The 17,754-nt window shown below is 38.4% G+C and overlaps 1 protein-coding gene across 1 annotated transcript; it reads right to left on the minus strand.

Annotated features, from left to right (window-relative positions):
• Positions 1–462: 462 nt before the first annotated feature.
• On the minus strand, positions 463–9,303 carry RB195_015128 (uncharacterized protein; the record flags this gene model as incomplete). Its single annotated transcript, XM_064205693.1, has 4 exons — positions 463–572; positions 2,019–2,103; positions 4,654–4,672; positions 9,254–9,303. 4 exons carry the CDS (start codon positions 9,301–9,303, stop codon positions 463–465), a joined length of 264 nt encoding a protein of 87 aa, XP_064061574.1.
• Between the last annotated feature and the right edge of the window lie 8,451 nt (positions 9,304–17,754).

Here is a 17,754-nt window from a genome sequence, read left to right on the forward strand (position 1 = left end):
CGATAAAAAGCGGAAAATTATAAAATGTAGCGAAGGAAACATGAAAATATGGTCGTATAGATGATGATGTTTCCCATGAACCGCTGCTTTATTGAGCACAATCATGGTTAACCAAAATTGCTTTTAAGCATGAGATGCAAAGCGCCTTTTGAGTGCTCCATAGAGTAGTAGGACTTACCGGTCACCACGGCAGCAGACTGAATGCGAAATCAATCAATCTTGACTTCTTCTTAATATATTTTAGAAGTTTGTTTGCAAGTTTCATCAAGGAAATCACTTGTTTTATTGAACAAATCCGTCTCGAAAAGATTCTGTGATCTTTTCGAAGCTTTGATTCCATAATAAAATTTTCAGATCTTTTGTAAAGCATCAGAACACAGTGACTATTTCGCCATGGTTTTATTTGATTTCAGCCAGATGTTTAAGATACGCGCATTTAGTGGTACAGTTCCGGATCAGTTCTTATGGTCCTTCGCTTTCGATATCTGCATTTCCTCTGCTGTCGCCATCACTGTACAAGCGAGCCCATCCAGTGTTTCGTCTTCCCGCGAAATGCCAGCGAGGTCGCACGACTGAAAATCAGTGATGGTTTAGATTCCTGGCTGAAGCAATTAATAATAATAATAATAATAATAATAATAATAATAATAATAATAATAATAATAATAATAATAATAATAATAATAATAACAATAATAATAATAATAATAATAATAATAATAATAATAGTAATAATAATAATAATAATAATAATAATAATAATAATAATAATAATAATAATAATAATAATAGTAATAATAATAATAATGATAACAACAATAATAATAATGGTATATAATAACGGACTTATTTTGTCACGTGGGTGTGTGTGTGTCTGTGTGCGTGTGTGTGTGTGAGGGTCCAACGGCTTAGTAATGGTGCGCCGGCGCCAGGTAGCTATAAAATGAGCTAAGAAGAGTCACCGACATCCTCGAAAATCGCTGAAATGAGGTGTTCCACGTCGTTGAATTCAGGCGCGAGAGCGGTAAAATCCTGCAAAGCTCTAAATTAGAGTGGAAGGTGTTCTACGTTATCGAATTAGTTTTCCCGGTGGCAGAAAGGCATAAAATAGGGTGGGACGGGTCCCAAGCGGCGTCGAAATGGTGTACCGACGCTAGTGACCATTATTAAGGGGTGCGAAGGTCCAAAGGCGCCAAAAAGTGATAAAATGTGGTGGGACGGTTCCCATGGCGTCAAAATGGTGCGCCAACTTCAGTAAGCGTTATATTGGGGTGCGACGTATAGCGCTATATTGGGGTGCGACGGGATTGCGGAGCTGTAACAACGCGCAAAAACTGGAAGTGAATGTGCCAAGAAGTAGATGAAAAGTGCGCATGAAAGCTGCTGTTGCGTTTCACCCTACATACTGTCCCGCATTTCCATCGCATCCTGCACGTTTACCTCATCAGGTTGCTAACTGAAACCGGCTGCTCAAGCAGCAGCTAACAGTTTACATGATCTGACGTGAAATCTTACCTTTGTGGCTTCGATGATGACGTTGACGTCGTTTCGTGTCAGCACATTATTCTGCGCTAATTGTTGTAGAAAAAGGAAAAGTCTTGCTTTGAATTATGTTCCCAAATTTTTGCGGCATCGGAGGAAAATATGTAGGTGTAAAATTGTGCTCGAATAAAGAAGTGTCGTAAGAAATAAAATGCGAATTTAATTTTTCTTAAAATGCCATTACATTTAATTTCTATTGATCAGTGGATAGGGACGGGGGTGCATCAAAAGTCTGATGTCCGGTTTTAGCCGTACGTTCGGACTGGTAATAATAATAATAATAATAGTAATCATAATAATTATAATAATAACAGTAATAATGCTAATAATAGTAATAATTAATTATCTCCATTATAATAATAATCAGCATTCATAATAATGATATTAATACTAATAGTAATGATAATAATCGTAACAACAACAATGACAATATTAATAATAATAATGGTAATCCTGTTTCTTATTCATAAACTCACATCCCCATCCAAATTCTCCTCCTGCAACACACACAACAAAAACTATCAGAAGAATAAGGAGTGCAGTGCGTTGCATGACCAAATCCTGGAAGCAACAGGATTTAAACCCTGGTAGAGCCGGCAAATTTTCATCTCTTGATGTCAAAGTAAAGCGGACATGTAAAGTAGGAGTATCGGGTACAGTATTGATAAAATGTAAAGAGTAGCCTGCCACGCAGAATATGTTAATGTAAATGACTTGTAATTTTACTTGGATACGGAGCGTGTTTTTTTTTAACAATCCACCACATTTTCACAAGCAGAAATAGGATCTGAAGCATAGAAATATCTTGTGAAAGTTTTCAAGTGATGCAGAAAGCGATAACGTCGTCGAAATGAAATTGACTCCGATCGACTAATGAAGTTTTCAGCTTTCACCTTCTACGAATGGCAACGAGGCAACAATAAAAGCCCGCTAATTATTGTGAACAATGAGGTAGATCCCAATGGATTACGTTAGCTGAAAAGCTGATAGCATTACCAAGAGAACTACAATTGTGTTCAAAAGTGTGACTCAAAGTTCTGCTTTCCCAAGAAGGACTGCGATTAACGGAGGATGCGCACCGCTTTCTTCTGCAACTTTTAGCAAAAGGAAAAGAATGAAATGTATGCAAAGGACGCATTGCCGTTCATGTGTGCAAATGCCTTGACATTTTCTTTTTTATAGGAAGTTTAAGTAAACTTTTGGTGTTGAGATATGGAAAGCGTTAATAGTCTTTAATGTAGCATTAATTTACCACAAAACAAAGCTGGTTTTTGTCAGCACAAGATCCGCGGAAGTAGTCATCGTCATTGTTTTTGCAAAAGGAACAGAGCTACAGATGTGCAAACTGGTGAAACTGGTAGTCATCGCAAAGTGCTTCACTCTTAGTGAAGCCTTCTTTCGAAAACGAACTTTTTTTTTCTGCAGATTTTCCGCTTCAGCAGTAGCTTTGACACTGACAGATGGAGTTTGTTCACATCTGGAAAAGGTTTCCTGGATTTCTTAAAGGACGACGTCGTTTGCATTTGATTTATGAGGGACTACAGAAGATTTGGTGTAATGTCAAAATTGACTGATGAGACGATTTCGTCTGTAGAAGAAAGCAGAGCAACGCTAATGTCGTCCTCAATCAGAAGATCTGAGCGAAAGTTCTAACCTTTGCATGTCTCAAGACCTTTCCATGGTTCTGTTTACACTTCCGACCGTTATATTTACAAAATTTTTCAGGAGGAATCCTCATTATATGTCCAAAGTCGTCTCTTTCGCCCCATTCGGATATAAATTCTATGAAAAATCTAAAATTTCCAAATCTCCACACTTTTTCAAACATTGCCTTCTAACAATAGAGACCTAAATAGTTCGTGGCGTAGCGCTTTACCAGTCATTTTGAGGAGTAACTACAGTTTTCATAAATACTGTTTTCAAGGGGTATTTTCATCATTAAAATGCGAGCCATGCTGTAGCACTGGGCGACGAAAGTGTAAGACTGGATGAATAAACCCATATCGAAACCTGCTTAGCCTCTGAAGACGACGAAAGAACCGAAACGTTAGCCACATAATAAAAATTCTGCCAAATCTCCTTGTAGACACACTAAGAAAAAAGAGAAAAAAAGAATATAAATCAAAGCAGAAGCACTGGAAATTTCTGTAAATAATATTTCTAGTTTTAAGTCTTATAGTCTTATTAGTCTAGTAAATGTTTTTAAAAGGGGGTGATACCATTTCTAATACAAAAAAAGGTTGCGATATCAGTAAATGATGAAGGATAAAGTTTCTGACGTTAATTAATCCGCTTGGGATGCGCCCCATGTTCACTTCAATTCAGAATCGTTTGAGATTTACAAACGTATAATTGGCTTATGCAATGATTGCGGTGGGTGTATATATGTAATAAAAAGAGAATTAAATATAATCAACAACAAATATGCAGTAAGAAGATAAACGGATGATATCGTGAGAAAGAAACATTTAATTTTTCACTGGCAAACATTCACGTTGTGTCACATAAATGCTTTTTTATTCATCAGTTATATAAACTCGCTAAAGAAAAGAGAAGGAATCGATGTATGGTACACCAGTAAACCTACTTCAACCCGCACGTATATGCTCATTTGAAAAGTAATGACTTGTTACTTTATTGGTCGTTGGGAATTCGAAAGGAGCTTCCAAGGCAAAGAAATATGTAATTACATGAAAACTTCATGACACAAATCAATACAATGATGTTTTTGAAGAAATTCCGAGAAGTTCTTAAGGTTTGCGTAAATTAAGAATTTCTACGGCTTTTGTAGTCCTACTTCCCTAGTTTCTGATATTTGACTATGAATAAGGTGATTGACAATGAATACGTAACTTCAGCACAGAAAAATCGTACATCCATATCAAAAAAAAAACAGCGCATAAGAGATTGGACGAGATTTGATTGCAAAATTCGTGTGTAATAACATAAAAGAATAAATAACATTTATCTTTTTCCTTCTGCTATTTGTAGTGTTCGCGGAAATGCAGTTCTAAGGTTAAATAAGTGAAAACTACAAAAATAACTGTACTCGATATCAGGACAGCAATCAAGAAATAGTTTTTACGTGCTTAAATAACGGCCACAACTGACCTCAGAATGGTGACTGAACCTAAACAGTTAGTCAGATATTACCCAGATATATAAATATAGACCTAAATATAAATGTATATGTATATATGCAAATGCAAATGCATGCAAATGTATGCATGCAAATGTGTACATAAGGGTGGAATATAAAACAGATAAATTTGCGCATTTGCAAATTTGCGAAAACAGTAGATAAAAGTACCTCGAGAGTTGCACAGTAAATTCTCTACTGGAATTTCCCCATGCTAGAAAAATATCATCATCGAAGAGAGGGATCCGATAGGGGATACAATCTCACTAAATCTCTGTTCTCTCCGTTCTTCAGCTGAAACTGTAAAAACTGATGTTCATGAGGAACACATAGATTTCTGACATCCCACTCACGCTCAGTGGAAGGAGCATAATGCATGAATGCACCGAGGTTCATTTTAATCGGGAAATGAAGAGCGGCTTGACCTTCGATCTCGGCAGGAGGAAACGAGTGATTTGGAGAGTTTATAAGAGTATCGAGGATGTAGTGAAGAAGGCTAGAATCACCCGGTTAAGTGTTGACCTTTTTAACGCCACTTTAATTCCTGCTTTGAACTACGCTTCAGAGGAAGAGAGTCAGAAGAGTGATGCCAGTAGGATCGTTCCATAGAAATGATGAAGGTGATTCGAATTTCTGTCTTACGTTACCAATGGATGGTTAGATTCACCGCATTTGCCAAGAAAAGCAAAATAGGGTGGGCCGAGGATGTGATGCGCCGCAACGGCGGTCGTTGGATAAGAGAAATGAGCGACTTTATTGTGAACAAAATTAAAAACACTGGAGGAAAATCGCCGACCCCATGGTCAGACGTCTTCACAAAGTCCTTTTGAAAAATAGGGACAAATGTAGGAATTCCTGAGGCCCGCTCAGCCAGCTCGAAGAACACGGAGGGTCAGCGTGAAGTGATCAAGGCGATTATTGTTTCGCTTTTATTTCTTGACATCTCATCTGAGAAAATCCTATCACTGCTTTCATCCTCTTATTTGCTCTCCATGTCAGTATTACGACGTCTTCTTTAGGATTTCGTTCTTTTCAGGGAATACAAATGAGAAGCGCAGCAGATAAACTAACAAACATCTTTCCTGAGTCACGAGTTATGTGAGCTAAAATAAGATTTGGGCAACTTCAAACTGACATTAAACATACAGTAGAATCTTGGTCTTCTGTTAAAAAAAATCAGCTCTTTTCTGTGTAATTTTTAAACGAACCCCGTTCATCCGCAAGTACAGCACCCTATCGTTTTCCAAAAAAAAAAAACGAAAACAAGGAAAACCTGCCAATTATTACACGGTGACTAGTGCTGTTTTATATTTCACTGTAACGACGTTGTTTTCTAAAAACGCTCCCGTAAATTAATCCATTTACTAGCTGTTTAATGGTTTGAAGCAATTGGGACTTATCCTTCGGTTATAAAGAAAACAGTAACGAATTGAAGTTGCGCATAACACGTGCCGGTCACCTAAGTTGGCCATTCGATTTAAATAGATACAACGCAATCTGTAACTTTTTCATTGCCCAATTTTATTACAAAACGAATATCACGAACATATTTGCCTAATGCTTTAGCAACCCTCTGAAAACAAATAGGGAAAATGGTACGATATTAGCGAAAGAATCAAGCCAATACCTGTGAAAATAATGATTTCTATGCAAAAACCAAAATCCTGTAACCCACATGCTCTCTCAAGCTTTGCTCCATACTGATGCCTTTCAGCACTTTCAAGCACTTGAAAACTTATTCTTTGGAGAAATATAAGTTGAACCTGGTTTTAGAGCAGTGAAACGACTCTAGGTGTCAAAAGGTGTCATCATTTGGGCAGATCTGCCGGAGTAGTCCGGTTTACGGAAATGATTTGTGAGGCTACCACGGAAAAAGGACTATTAGTGTGCTTTATCCGTTAATGCATAAAACTTTGAGTATGCAGGCAACGATCCAAATTTCTTTATATGAGAAATTTCGAACGCACCTTCAAAAATATTTAGTTGCTACTTTAAAAAATGCTTCAATTCAAATTTCCACTTGCATTTTCACTTGCGCATGCTTGCTTTGCTGCTTCGTTCTTCCCAGCGAATACAAATGAGAAACGATACAAATGAGGAAACTTTGCCTTATCTCTCGTAAAGTTGTAAAGGGCTCTAAAGGCTTAGGGACCAATTTCTAAGGTACCAACATATAACTTTACTTGGCTTAAGGGCCAAACATGGCAACAGATCACAATCCACGTTTATAAGCAGAAGGTTTCTTCCACCTGTCCCATTCCCTCGTACTTTTTATAAAGAACCTGAAACATTTCGTGAAGCTGACGTAAAGTTTAGAAATGTATCAGCGGGAGTATTAACAACTTTCAAACACCAAATCAACGGCGTAGAAACTCAACTAGGCATCGGTAGCAAGGGTTCGGAGAAGCCCGAGAACTGACATTTAATGGAACACTGTGAATCTCGGTAAGCGGAAAGGGAGGAGAGTTCATGGTCATGCCGCAAACACTAGACCGAGAAATAACAGAAACACATTTAATGGACAATAGCATCGATCGCCGTTTTATAGAAAAGATTGTAATGCCCACCATAATTTTCTGAACCATGTTTGGATGAGCGTCGGTAAGGCAGCTGGGATTGATTAAAGGTTTTAAAAATAGAAACACCGAATTGCTCGTCTTTTCAGCCTGATTAAAGCGTACAAGGTTTCAAGAAATGATCTTCGATCAGTGTCAGCGGACTTATAAAATAAGGACAACAATAAGTTGTGTAGGAGGACCAACATATCGTATCTTCTGGTTTCTAAATAGAATTGTGATTCAGTTACTACCAAACGTATCCTCTCATCTATCGAGCAGTTCACAATTCCTTAACTTGTTAGAAATGCCAGATTTGAACAAAATTTTGACATTAGAGTCGTTTGACGTGACGTCTTCGCGCACAAATGTTCAAAACGAACAGGAGTTACTAGCGTTATCTGAAATGTTAGATAAACGCGGCTGTAGTATAGAAACTTTTGGTCTAAGCAAACAACGCTTAATGATCTTGATTAAGGAATGCCTTCAGTGCAACATTTTCAAGTGGCCAGGAAAATAATACTTTCAAATAAGAGCACTTACTATGGGTCAAAGGTTTGCTCTAGTTTTCACCATTTGCTTTATGAGCAGGATACAACAACCAATAACAGAACGTCCACCACAGATATACTACCGATATATCGATGATTGCTTTATGTAACATCAATGCAATCCGAAATGGTTGAGTGCTTTAGAATTTTGAATGAAGAGTCGCAGTATATAAAAATCACTCGAGAACAACCAAACGATGGCTGGCTGCCTTGTTTCAATGCTCAGATAAATCTGCACAATGGCATTGCAAGCGTGAAATGGTATCGCAAGGAAAGCTTAAAAAACATACCGATAAACGCAACCTCGGCTCATTGTGTTAGCACGAAAAAAGCAATCGTTCGCAATATGGTCAGAACAGCTACAGCAATGTGCACAGGCGATAGAGAACGTGCAGGGTCAATAAAAATAGTCATAAACATAGCTAGTTTTAATGGTTTCACGAGATCGGACCCAAACCCCTATCTCCAACTAGAAATGAGACAGTGAATTTCACGTGAACGTGAAAGTTCCCTGTGCGCGTCCTTTGTCTTCGATTCCTTAACTGCTGCGATAAACCGAGTTGTTCTGGGAGCACATTTGCAAGTTGACGTTGTATTAGTGAACAGCATGAGGCGACAGTTGGTTCGTAATAAGACTCCACGATAGGCATTTTGTATATTGTTTGTCCATTCGGTAAAACTGACGACTCCACGAAGATCGGAGTAATCTACCAAAAAGAACGTCTTTCATGCAATGACATCTATATTGGAGAAATTGGAGGGACGCCTGCGTATCAAAGAACATTTGCCTAGTAAAAGGCGCGGAAATACAATGGCATCATTAGGGCGCCACAAGAATGAAAAACATGATGAAAATGAGTTTGGAATAAAATGAATGATATTAGCCCATCTGCTAAGAAAACATTGGAAGCATTCTGGATTTCCATCAGAAATGCATTAATGATTAACAGGAAAGAGTGCTTAACAATTACCAACGACTTCATGCCATTCGTAACACTCTGTGAGCTATAAAAGTTCCACATGCAGTTCCTCAACACTATTCAGAGAGCAGTACTTGAGGATGCTACGAAGTGCGCGGTTATCTTTCGCGTTGGTGACGATCTGTAAGAACGCGGTGGTTCAACAGCCTCGCTATTCGGTGAGACTGGTCAGTTTGTTTTTCCTTTTAGTTCTTGCGTAGTGCACTTATAACGATATCGAGGCTTCGCAAGGATAGAGGAAGAGTTTAGTAAATAGATTCACGGCATCAAGGACTTAGAAACATTTTCTAACGACTTTGATAAAGACGAAGTTGTCAAAACGTCAAGCCAATAATAAGGCTCCAGTAAAACCTCGTTGGCATAACGAGAAAACATGGATAAATTTAGATGTTTATTATATAGATACGATTATGCTTTAACCTTTAACACAAAAAAATATAAAACATGCGAACTCTACAGAGAAGAGAGTCTTTAAAGACAACCCACATTCTACTAGACAGGCGAAGAAAGACGTCAAATCCCGAAGGTCCACCCATTTGCAAGTTTAGAATAAGAAAAAACACAGGAGAGGGAAAGCATTTTGTTTTGTCTGCTCTTAGAAAAGGAATTAGCAGTGGAATCTTCCGTTGCAAAAATGGAGCGTATCACCAAATTGGTCCTGACACCCCAGCGAAAGCGTAGAGTTCGGGTCCTTCCTTACTACGTCAATTTCGGGATACGCTGCCTTTCAAATTATCGCCTCTCTGTTTTCTTATTGACAAGGAGAGAAAAGTTTGATGGGATAAGTATAGCATGAAAGACTTCAGTCCATTTTCAGTCCTTTGATAAGGTGAGTTTGTCGAAATTTCAGGCCAATAATAAAGTTTCACCTAAATCTAGTTGCCATAACAAGAAAACATAAATATCGCCTCTCTGCCGTTAGACTGCAAGAAGATTAGTTTCTATTAGTACACAGGACCTCCTCCTGGCGGGTAGGTAAACACAATAATTCTTTTGAATGTCGGGAAGAAACGTTTGTGAATAAAAAAAAACAATCTTGAAAATCCATTCAAGAGAGCTACAGAGATTGTTCGAAACGTTGTTCTAATACCTAAAAAAGCGTATTGTCTGTTTATTACTCCATTTCTGTTTACACGTTTTCTTCACCTCTAGTGAGTGAAAAAGAGCATTCAAATGCTCACAACATGAAGACGATTTGTTTCTGAGAGGATTCAGAAAGAAACGAAGTGTACGTTTCGTGATATTTCGCAAGCAGCGAAGGAACAGTAAACAAAAGGGAACGGAAGGAGAAACTTTAGTGTTTCTAAGATTTGTTATAAAACCGCAAAATGACAGAAATATAATTTTCGTGGTAGTTTAGTGGATTTACGAAGTTAATAACTTTACTAGCTTTTATTCGCAACATGAAATTCGTTTAGGCCAACCGTCGCAATCAAGTTTCTCGGGAACAATTTTGTTCCTTTGTTTATTAATGATTTGTTCTGTTACTACATAATTTCTACGTGGAGGCAATCTGTTTAAACTAACATGTACGTATCGTATCAAGTGGACAGAACGTAGTTGCATCCAGTAATACTTTCGACTTCTGAAACGTCTTTAACTTCTTTACTTTCAACATACAAAATTAAAACAGCATGCATATATTGTGACCTGTGTTGCTGTTGTTAATATCTTTTTTTACATTTATTTACATTTAATTAAATTTAAATTATGTGGTTTCTTTAAAAAAAGATATTAACAACAACAACACAGGTCGCAATATATGCATGCTGTTTTAATTTTGTATGTTGAAAGTAAAGAAGTTAAAGACGTTTCAGAAGTCGACAAATAAAGGGTCGGACGCAAAATGAACAAGCCTCACAATCTATCCTTCCGGCTTCATTTCTGTCACACGCATACTGCTTGCTATCTGTCACTTTTTTTTGATAATCGAAGCAACATCTTTCAGTCAATGGTTCATATATTACAATTGTGTTTCACTGCTCAGATGGCTGCATTGACCAATAAAAACCTTTGTCATGGAAAATACACAAAAAAAGTAGAAAAATAGCCAAAACTACGAATCTGTAATAACTGTAAGTGCATATAGATATGCCAAAACTTCTAGCATAAACTCTACTAAAAAAATTCGTTTTGTTTAAAGGCAGCATACCACGAAGCTGAAGTGGTGCGGATTTCAGGTAGAGTATCTATACACGGGGTCGTAGATTATGAGTAGACGGGGGGTAGTTCCGCTCATCTCTCCCTGCATCACTGCAAACAGACGCCTCCAGAATGCTGTTTTGTACGACGCCATCTATTGCAACGCGCCACCCCTTGCGTCGCCTCCGTCCTGCGATTCGTCGAAAATCAATTCGCACTGCCCCGATAGGCAGCAAGGGACGCTACGCGTGCAAGGGTGGAGCGTTGCAATAGATGGCGTCTACAAAACAGCATTCTGGAGACGGCTGTTCGCAGTGATTCAGTGAGGGATGAGCGGAACCACTCCGGTCTCCATAGTCTACGACCCCGTATACGGATACTCCACCTGAAATCCATAGCGCCCCAGATTCGTGGTATGCTGCTTTTAAAAGAAAAAACGGATGGACAATTATTCGGAGCTACTTTTGTGAATTCTACCGTGCATTTTGCATTTATATCTATATTTATATTTATATGTATCCATACTTCGCCACGATTTGGTGGTTCGGTACAAAATAATTACAAACTCGTAGGAAGCCCTTGTGTCTGAATGGGTAAAAAAAAAAAGCGAAATTCTGCTGACGCCAAAACTGGTAGAAGTGGTGTATGCATAAGCGAACAGGGGACACACAAACACCAAACTATATAACTTTTTATCAAGCTCTCAATGTAGATATATCGAACTATATCACCATAGGCGGGTCCTCCATTTCTATTTGAAGCCACAGAAGCGCTTCACGCAAGCATCATATACTGTATAATAAGGGGCCTAGTTTGCTTTTGCTTACTTACTTGCGTGTCATGTCACAGAGAGAAGCGAGTTCAACTCCACTTTGACGTTTTTCTCACGACACGTGGTATGCACGATTGCAGTCCTATTTGTATTGGCGCGCTGTCGTCAGAAGGCTGAAAAAAGGAGTGGAAGAAGAGTCTCACGGCATCAAGTTAGTGCGCCGGTGCCAGAAAGTACTGAGGTGAGGTGAAACGGGTCCCACGACGTTAAAAGCAAAAAAAGGGGTTGGGACTTATCCCAACCCCTTTTTTTGGGACTTATCCCAACCCCTTTTTTTGTTCAGGTTGTTGTCACTGTGTCAAGGAGTAGAGAGGAATGTAGGAGAGGTCTAACGGCGACATATTGGTGTGTCGATGCCAGAAAGCAGAGAAGCGAGGCATGCTGAGCCCCACGGCATCATATTGGTGCGCTGGTACCACAGATCAGTAATCAGAGACTTATTTAATGTTGTCGAAATGTTGCGCTGGCACTAGAAAATATTGACGCAACAATGGGATGGGCCTTCGGCGTCAGGTTGATGAGCATCCTCAGAAAGTGAAGTCAGTGGGGTAATTCAGTGGGGTAGACCAAGTAATTTTTATTTTTTTTCCTTCTTCTTTTTCCTTTCCTTTTTTCCTTAATCTATGCTTCCATGCATTCACTCTCTTGTACCCTCCTTCCTTCCTGATTGCCAAATCCTTACTTCTCAAATATGTAAGACCCTTATCTTTCCCGGTTTAGCGATGATGTTCTCATCATTTCATGTAAGGACATTATGCTACGTCAGGAGGACAAGAAGGAAGAATTTTGTCTTCTACTGCGAATAGTGTTCAAATCGTAAAACACTAACTTCATTCAACGTCATATCCCCACAAGTTATTATCTAAGCTGCATACAAGTTCATATATCTCTCTTGTTCAGAATCGAAATCCTTGATCGTGCAAAAATAGCTCTGGAACCATTTAGTTTTTCGGCTGGATGAGCTGGTAGTATTTACCAACCGACCGCAACAGGTTTTGGCACAACTGATAACAAATGTTTTCGTCCGCAGTGTTTTTTTTTCACTCTGCATTTTTCTTGCCTTTTAAAGGTGGCGTACCACTGAATTGATCTTTCAGTATGAGGTTTGTAGTGTACGTTATGGTTTAGATGAGCGCAATCGCGTTCAGTTCCCTCTAATTGTCCTGAACAACTGCATTTGAAACAACTTCAGTGCAATTTTTTACTCACGAGCCACGTCAGAACCCAGCACCTGTTTCATCCACTCGTTTTCTAGGCTTATAAGATCTATTACACTCACTTTTTAAATTATGTAATTGGATTGGACATTAGTTTATTATTTGTTATTATTATTTTCATATTTATTATCTTATTTTGCTATTTTACCTATTCGTTTTGTGAGATATATTACGCTCACTTTTTTCGTCTTATATAGTGATAAACTATATTCTATATCTATTCAATCGACCATTCTCCCAAAATGAAGATGAACCGAGGGAGAGCTAGGTTGACAAACAAGGGAAGCGTTCAGAACTATCACCCTAACCTTAATTCGTCCTACCTCAAATAATTCAACTTTACTCTCCTGTGACGGATTAACCTCTTACTTGGACGCAGCATATCAACTTGACGATGTCGGGATCTCCTTGGGACAATCTATAACTAGGTTTGCAGAACGCGAGTATGACTGCGGTCACGCCAGGGTTCCCCTAATCGTCCTGAGAAACGGCGTATGAAACGGCCTTAGTTGAAAAAGACGCGTCACCTTTGCGAACGCGCCGCATTCGCGAGCAGGCGGTTGAAAATCAATAAAGTTTCCTCTGCAGTCTATTCAAGTAAAATGGATAGGCTGCCGAGGAAACTGCGCACAAAGGTAGCATGCTAACGTGCCTCGTAGGAGAAAACGACCAGTGAGGCTACGCTTTTTTTCTGGATGACGTAAGGGAAGAGAGAGTTAAAAATTATCTCATGCATACTCGTAATCCACGCTCCTAACCCTATATTTTCCTGGAAGATCCTAACATTGTCAATTTCTAAACGTGCCGCCCTTTATGATAGAACCATATTCAACAGTCTTTAGGACGGAATTGAACTTCTCTGGCCGAGTGTGTGAATATCAAGCTTTCCAACGAATTATCAGTTTCTTTTTATTTCACAGCAATTGCAACTCCCTTGGTAGCAGCCTCTCTTTACCTTTCATGCACTTTCGCCATTTAACTACTCAGAAATATTATTCGAAAGCAGTAACCTGCTGAATTAGTATTTTTCAAAGAACGGGTATTGGTCACAACAGGCAATTTTTGTTTTCCTCACCAGAAAGGGGGGGGGGGGGGGTTAAGCAAAGATATGCACGTAGAATAGCGCCGTATCAATCAATGAACAAATGTATATTGAGCAACAAAAACTCGTCCGCCGGAGATTAAATTGTGAAAGAAACTGAGAGAGGTTCGCTGTTTCTCTACCAAATTCACAAGGATTTTTCAAAAATACAAGAAAAAAATTGTCTACTCTCACAACCGTTGGGAAAGTAAAACATCACTCTTTTGATATAAGAACTCTGCTATTTTTGACTTGCGGAGAAGTATTTTGAAGCTGCGGAGCTGAAATATTTTGGATTTTTGTACTCTCGGCAGAGACATTGTTGAGATGCTTGGGCCTCCAGTGGCCTCAGGCGTTTGAAACTTGTCTGCTTCCTTTTCATGATTATCTCACGCAGTCCGAGTTGTTCTTGGAACGACGATGAATTGGCCACGTTATTTTGCCATACAGTTTTTTTGCTGTCCATATATTTTTTGCGATTTGCATACTTTTCCTAGTGCACGACACTACACCAGCTGATCAAACTGGTATTGCAGCAAGTGACGATGGACGTGGCATGTTTACTTAAAATAATTGAAGATTTCTACTTATCAGAAATAAAAAAAAACTCAAAGTACATGTCTTGTTTACGTGCGCATTTGTGAAATTTTGTTGTCCAGTTCCTCCTCACGAACTTCTGCGGACGACTATCTCCAACCATCAATAAGGCGGACTAATTTCATGTGCTAGATCTTCGTGATGGTGAATTTTTTACGTCACTCACCCGTAATGTTGTTGTTTTTTCCTTTTTTAAAGCTGCTTTTTTTCGGCTCAATTCCCTGCGGTAGAACAGCTCGAATATAGAAGCTTTTTTGTCGTTTTCTTGGCTTATCATACCGTTCTTATTGTTGATAATGCTTCAAGAGGACTCATTATTCGTCTATTAAACAGACAAAACCAAACAGACAAAAATCTCTGCAAGAAATTTCACTGTAGTGAGAATAAGAACAATTTACAACTTTTATCATTGGTTGAAATTGATTAGTACATAATGTATGTGAGTATGAGTAGTAGTAGCCTCCACATCTAATTTTTAGTTTTCGCCTTCTTTCAACCTCATAAGATAACGGGTAAACAGTAAAGAAGATCCAAATTTTTCGAAAAAAAAAACACGCTGTTTTGTTTTGAGGAACAAAGTTAAACGAATAGCGGTGCTAACGTAAACCTCAAAATAACTCGAACAAAAATTTCCCCATTTTTTCGTTGTTGCTTACAATGGCACACAACGGTTTTCCAAACAATATCTTACTAAGTAGACAACAAGACCAAATGACGTGTTATTCTTAGTTAACAATCCTTAATTTCTTAAATGTATACTATAGATTCTTTCAACCAACAAATTTCCTCAGATTGCATGTTTTCCTTTTGGTTTTCGCCACTTTTCCATTTCATTCTTTAACCTCTCTTCATTTTTTCTCCATATTTTCATTCCGGTAGAGTGTATTGTATTATTACTTTTACAGAATATAAAACTAATAATTAGACAAACAAAACCACTTTTAGTTTGACTGAATTATTTCATTATTATACAGATGTAGAGCGTTTAGTAAATTTTAAATTTGCAATTATATTTCTTGGAAATTATTCGTGTTAGGAAAAAAGAAAAAGGAAAAAGGAAAAAAAGCATAGTGGTCTTGCAAAATATGATTTAGGTAAAAACGTTACACTCACGTAGCTGCAAAGTTTTGCACCATTAAATCTTGGTCCGTCAGAGAATCCGTTGAGTCAGTGATAGTTAGACTTAAGAAATTCGTCGATTCTCACTCTATGTTCGCACAAAATTTTATATTCTGTCCACATCATTCTGCCCACTAATCCCCTCATCTTAACCTCGCACTTACTTGAAAGTGTCACATGTTAAAAGGATTTTACTAATTTGGTGGAAATCTCATGTGAAATGAAAATCGATGCAGCGAAGAAAATATAATTTTGCGCATTTTATTCTGCAACTAAAATTGGTGCTGTGTTTGATTCGATCTGTACGTCAGCAGCACGACATGGGTTTCCTCTTACCAATTTTTCCATGTGAAATAACGGGATAAAAGGGGTATCTAGTATGTATTAGCAGAATACAAGTGGGAAGGTTGTGTCGCTTGTTATACCGCTCTTCCTCTCGATTTTTTTTTCTCTATCGAAAGAACTCTACAATGCGTGTACACGCACTTCTAATAGTGCAAATCACGGTTAGATATTCCTCGAAAAATCATTGATTATTTTCATTCTTCCTAGTCTATTTTTCAAGACACAATAGATGCGTGAAATATGTTCTCGAGAACAACTCGCAAAATCGTTGAACTGTACGTGATGAGGTTTTTGAAATATTAACCTTGTATGCAGCGGATGTGAAACATAAGTTGAGACGGACGATTTTTTAGGGGTCTTAGTGTCATTTCATTTTTTTTTTTGTGTTTAACTGAGCAAGATGTGTCTCTACAAATGCAGAAGGTCCTAAAGAAATCAGAAAATTTCTCTTTTAACACTTGAAAAATCTATGTACCATAAAACGTCGCAACCGGCTCATCCCACCGGACTTTAGCCAAAGTGACCTGCTTCTTCATGAATCTCTTAACATGCATACCAGCTGAAAGCAGATGTTCTGTCGGTTTTTTATTCCACGAAGAGGGAGAAGACATTGACCCAAATTCTGCTTTTCCATAAATGGTTGGGTTTTTGAAGATGGTTCACACATCTATAGTTGAACTCCCAGCTTTTCCATATCCTTAGTGCGGATCATTTCAAATTCCCAAATTCGAATATAGAGCATCCTATGACCACTAATCAGACAATAACTCTTTTAGGTGAATTTCCAGAGGTTCTCTCAGTGAACAATCGAAAACTGAAACGAAAAGATTTGCTGTATAAAGCGTTTCTCTTGCACCAAAAAATCTACGGATACGGAATCGCATCTGAATTAGATGTGAAACGTCCCCCGCTGTAGTGAAATCTGTAGTGGCGTTGTTTTTTACTGGACAAATGTCGACATGTTCAACTATTTCCCACTGAAAACAGTCGAGCGCACCTGTCTGGGCGACTAATGCGCTGCAACCTGTTCTCCGTTCTGCGAGTAGCAGAGAGTCAGAGGACGCACTTGTCAGTGCAGCAGTAAAAATCTATTTATCATGCTAATGTTTTCTTTCTGTTCGTGTCTTGCAGTCGGTCTTCCATTTCCGTACCTACACAATTCCTCTGCCATCTAGAAAATGTCTGAGATTTGAAAATGATACCTAAAGCAGGTTCATTTTATGTAGTTTTTCTACAGAAGACCATTGGAACGATGGTAATTTCCTCATATTTTCACATGTCCTCTCCAGTTCAGTAGAATTCTTTCTTTATTCATCGTTCATCTATCTTCTAAATCAAACTGAAATCACTGATCTGATGGATCCACACAACTAGTAGAATTTTCATAGATTTAACAGGTCGATTTTGTTAAAAAAAAGACTCAAGTGTTCACAAATAAGTGCCGGTCAATCACTTTCTTATCGCAGTCACGCCCGTCCTTCTCCATTGACAACAACGGCAACTTTTTAAAATGTCACCCTTCACACCGAAACACAACAACGACACTGATCATATGAGACAAGATGCGTAGTGAAAGTATTAGTAGTGCCTAAGTGAATGCGTGTCTGTGTCCCTTCAGCCGCAGCCGTTGTTTGAACGCCTAAAGATTCCCACC

The sequence above is a fragment of the Necator americanus genome, chromosome V (assembly GCF_031761385.1).
Source record: "Necator americanus strain Aroian chromosome V, whole genome shotgun sequence".
NCBI lineage: Eukaryota > Metazoa > Nematoda > Chromadorea > Rhabditida > Ancylostomatidae > Necator > Necator americanus.